The sequence below is a fragment of the Penaeus chinensis genome, chromosome 1, assembly GCF_019202785.1.
Source record: "Penaeus chinensis breed Huanghai No. 1 chromosome 1, ASM1920278v2, whole genome shotgun sequence".
In the NCBI taxonomy this organism is placed as follows: domain Eukaryota; kingdom Metazoa; phylum Arthropoda; class Malacostraca; order Decapoda; family Penaeidae; genus Penaeus; species Penaeus chinensis.
In genome coordinates, this window is record NC_061819.1 from 20,183,375 (window position 1) to 20,188,374 (window position 5,000).

Here is a 5,000-nt window from a genome sequence, read left to right on the forward strand (position 1 = left end):
CTATCCATCTGTCAGAATATTCACCTTCCATCGGTTCCTTTGGTAATGCTTCAAGGCTAACATTTTGCTGTATCAATAATTTTTCCAATACAGCATAAAGACAGAAAGTAAAGAAATAATTTACCATAAACTAAAGAAATTAAATTAAAAACATTCACCACCATATTGTTATCCGATAGAGGCTAATCTTAATAAACGATAAATAATCAAATTATGTATTTACCTCTCCTGCTCCTCATAATATTCTCTCTTCTCAGATGTGAGGGTCGAAGCCATCATGAAGCCGGTCCCAATTTTTTGCAGCAAACTTGTGAAGATATAGAATGTAGAATTCTTTTCTAAAATCCTTCCAATAACTACAGTGAGACCAAAACCTGCAAAGTTAAAATTATAATTCTTTTAAACATCTCTTCTAGTTGACTTTTTCATTGTTCATATTGAGTAACTGAAAGCATGTTCAATGTTACAATAATAGACTCAGCTAACAAAATCCGTTGGGTAACACTTAAACACATGTCTATGATTACTTGGAATGTGCTACACTACACCAATTCTTTTGAAGTTGTTACTGTTTCACAAAATACATTCCATTTTGCTTTCCTTCTATATATTTCATATCCTATAAAAATATTCAAAAATACATTAATCTCACAAGTATAAGTAATAAAATCTATACTAAATTCAGTGAACAAATATCAGTGTAATAATCTAAAATATTCATAAACTTAAAAAAATGACTGCTTAAAGGCAAACAACCATTGTAAATTTCTTCCTAACATACAGTCTCCACAAACTACTTACAAAGATTTACTTTTGATAGTGCTTAAAATTTTGCTTTTCTAAATCCTACATAGCCCAATCTTTTAAGCATGAAGCATTGAAAGTAACCTGCACATGAAGCAACCTTAGGGTATTTTACACAGATGTTACTATAACATTCACAGTGCCTTCCAAAACTAGATATTTTCCCTCAGTATGAATGGCCTGTGTTCTATCCAAATCCACTTGAAGCTTGCTGTGATCTGTGATTTACGGTATGAAATCTTAAAATAAAACAGAAAACTGAAACACCTGCTGTGATTCAAGCAATCACCATGGCCTTTGCATCCTTGGTGCTCTGGGAAAGGCCAACAAATTTCCACCACATACAATCTGGCAAGACAGAGATTACTAAACACTTTAGTTATTCATTATCAAATAAGGATATTGTCCATGCTCTCTCTTGCCTAAATATACATGGTGAACATTTGTTGCCTCTGCCAAACTGCCAGCTGCACATATATACCAGTTATTTTCTGAGTCACTGCAGGTATCAGTAACTTTCACATATTTTCTGACATAAAGAATAATGAATAATATATCTAAAACATATACCTAAAGTATGTCTACATATAAAAATAATGCTATACATTGGAACTGCAATATTTCATAAAGGTAAATGAAGTTATGAATAAGGATAAAAATCATATCTTAAATGGAAACTCTTATCTGATTACTTGCAGTTCAATAATATGAAAGGTTTGCACAGAATCTGAACATATGACGTGTTGCCTAATGTGATTGTTGTCCTTGGTTCATTTCATTCACAATATCTGCTTTATTTCACTTCTAATATCATTCCTAACAAGGATCATTTTACAATACATTATTTTACTCATAAACAAAACCCTTACGTTATCTCACTTTTCTACTTTTGGAGTTTCATACACAATTTAAAAAAAAAAAAATTGTAACTTTACTTCCGGATACCAAGCGTATAACATGTTCTCTTCAACTCGCCTGAAAACCTTTAAGATATCTTTATACACCTGTATGAAATCATTACCTAATCTGCCTGTTTTAGAACTATTGCTCTCCTCACACTCATATATATTTACGTAATGTTTATCAGCCCATGTACTAACAGCAATCAACCTTAATTCCTATACGCCAGAGGCCATTCACAGACTCATCAAAACAAGAACAAAAACGAATGGTACACATCAAAAAAAGAAAAAACAAGTCATGACGCAACTCACCCAATCTGTCAAACTGCCAGAACTGAAACCTCGTACTAGCATCAAACCTTCTCCTTTATATCGCCCTTGAGTTGCCGTTTCGCATGGGAAAGGCTTGTTCACCTGTAAAGGAATGTTCTGGGTCGTACTGGTAGGATGACACAGCAGGAGATGAAGAAGTACGACTCATTCCTGGGCTCGCATTCATGATCAGCTGGCGGTGACGGTTGCCATGACGACGGCAAAGGAGCGTGGGAACGACCCGAGTCAGATGAAAGGGGGGACTCAGCTGATCTGGAGGGAGCGGGGCTAAACACAGTTTGGTTGTAGTATTATTGCTACGATACCATTTTTATTCTAATTTTTACGCTATAACATCGTTTATATCATGATCATAATTTCCATTACTAATATCATTATTACCATCATGATTTTTATTGGTCTGGCATCATTATTATTATTGCTATTATCATGAATATTATTATTATCTCATTATTATTAATTTAATTGTTGTTGTTGCTATTACTATTAGTATTATCATTAATATTATCATCATTATCATATTTTTAGCAACATCATTACAAGTAATTATGAGAATAATAATTATATCACCATTATTATTATCATTATTATTATTTTATTATTATTATTACGACTACTACAACTATTGTTATTATTATTATTATTATTATTATTATCATTATTATTATTATTATTATTATTATTATTATATTATTGTTATTATTATTTCTATTGGTATTATCATTTTTAGCCTCATTATTATTAGCATTATTAGTAGTAGTAGTAGTAGTAGTATATTATTGTTATTATTATTGTTGTTACTATTTTTATCATTATTATTATTACTACTATTATTATTATAATTACTACTACTACTACTGTTATTATTATTATCATCATATTCACTATCATTATCATTATTATTATTATTATTATTATTATTATTATTATTATTATCGTTATTATTATTATTACTACTATCATTATTATTACTACTATCATCATTATCATTATTATTATCATTATTATTACTACTATCAATATTATCATTAATATCATTATTATCATCATTATCATCATTATCATTGTTGTTATTTTTACAACTAATATTATTAATATTATCATTATCATCACTATTACAATTATTATTAATACTTGTACTAACACTGTCATCATTAAATGTGTTATTTACATTTACAAAGCATGAACTTATTGCAGATGGTACTAAATGTTTGGGTATAATGATTTTTCCTCTAATTATTGTTATTATCCTGCTGTGTGAAGTGACGCTGTCCCTCCACTGACAATAGTAGTACAATTGTAATTATTGTCATTATTATTATCATTATTTTCATTATCGTTATCATTGTTATTGTTATTGTTACTATTGCTATCATCATTACTATTTTTTCATCATTGTTACTATCATTATTACTGATCGTAATTACTATTACTATCATTATTATTATGATTGTCATTATACTCATCATCGTTATCACCATTAGTATCATTGTTAATGTTGTTGTTAACATTATCATTATTATATTATTATCGTTATTATCACTATTGCTATTAGTATCGTTATTATTATCATTATTATCATTATCATTCCTATCATTATTATTATCATTATCAATTTATAATTAGTAATGATGGTAGCAGTAGTAGTAGTTGTTGTTGTTGTTGTTGTACTGTTATTATTGCAGTCATCATCATTATTTTTGTTATCATTATTTTCATTATCACCATCGTTGTTATCATTACCATAATTATTATTTTCGTTATCATTTTTTATCATCATTGTTACCATCATTATCATTATCATTATTGTGTTATTGTTATCATTATTATCACTATTATTTCTATTATTGTTATAATTATTATTATTATCGCTATTATTATTATTATTATTACTATAATTATTACATCATCATTATTGTTATTACTATCATTATCATTATTAATACTATCGTTATCATTATCATTACTACCACTGCTATTGTTATTATTACTATTATCACTATCATCATCATTATTATTATTGTTGTTGTTATTATTATTGTTATTATTGTTATTATCATTATTATTACTGTTAATATTATTATTGTTATTATCATTATTATTGTTGTTATTATATCGTCATTATCATAATCATCGATATTATCAGTAGCAGTATCATTATCATTATCATCACATCATCATCATCATTATCATAATCATCATCGTTATATTTAGTATGAGTCCCATACCTGGCGCATGGGACTCATCAAGCAATCTTGCTGACCTGCGTTCAGATCCCTCGCTGCCAGTGGATATTACCTAAAGCCGCCCATTCCTTGCCCACCTCTTTACTTGCTACTATGCTAATCTCCTCGTTTTCTCCTCTTCCCCGTTCCTTCGTTTTGCTATCTTATCCTTTTTCTCTGATTTTCTCTCATTCACTACTTCCGTTCATTTTTCCTTATTTCTCTTTTATTTCGTGATTTACACCTTTTGCATCCTTCTCTTCTCGTATATTAATCTCCTCGTTTTCTACCTTTTCTATTCATCTTCCTTCCTCTCTTGCTCATTTCTTTCATTTCCATCTCTTGGCTTTCTTTTATTGCTCTCCTTTTCGTCCATTTTCATAAACTCGCGTCCTCATACCTACCCCTCCCCCCCTACCCTCCACCCTTGATTCCCGCCACGCAACCGACAAACCATGTTTTTGTTGAGATATGTATAAGTAAAAACACTGTAATTGTTGTTTCCCGAGTATCCCTTCTTGAGCTTCGAATGCTCCGAATCCTTGAGTGGCGAGTAAGCCAAGTTTTTATCGCCCCTTTTCAGTCTTAAAAGTCCTTTTTAAGGGTAAATGGGGGATATAAATATTTTTAATTCTTTTTTAATAAGTACTTTTAATACCGAACCCCTCCCCTTATTTTACAATATTCATTTTGTGTTATTTAAGGATTTTATATTCCTTTAAAGCTACTTAAATCT

At 29.6% G+C, this 5,000-nt stretch overlaps 1 protein-coding gene across 1 annotated transcript in view; it reads right to left on the reverse strand.

The window, feature by feature from the left end:
- LOC125042541 overlaps positions 1-1,969 on the reverse strand; it is a gene marked incomplete in the record, with an annotated part of 57,289 nt that extends 55,320 nt beyond the window's left edge. Inside the window, 2 exon segments of the mRNA XM_047638645.1 lie at positions 224-374; positions 1,905-1,969. Coding sequence (XP_047494601.1) covers positions 224-279 — 56 coding nt within the window.
- Between the last annotated feature and the right edge of the window lie 3,031 nt (positions 1,970-5,000).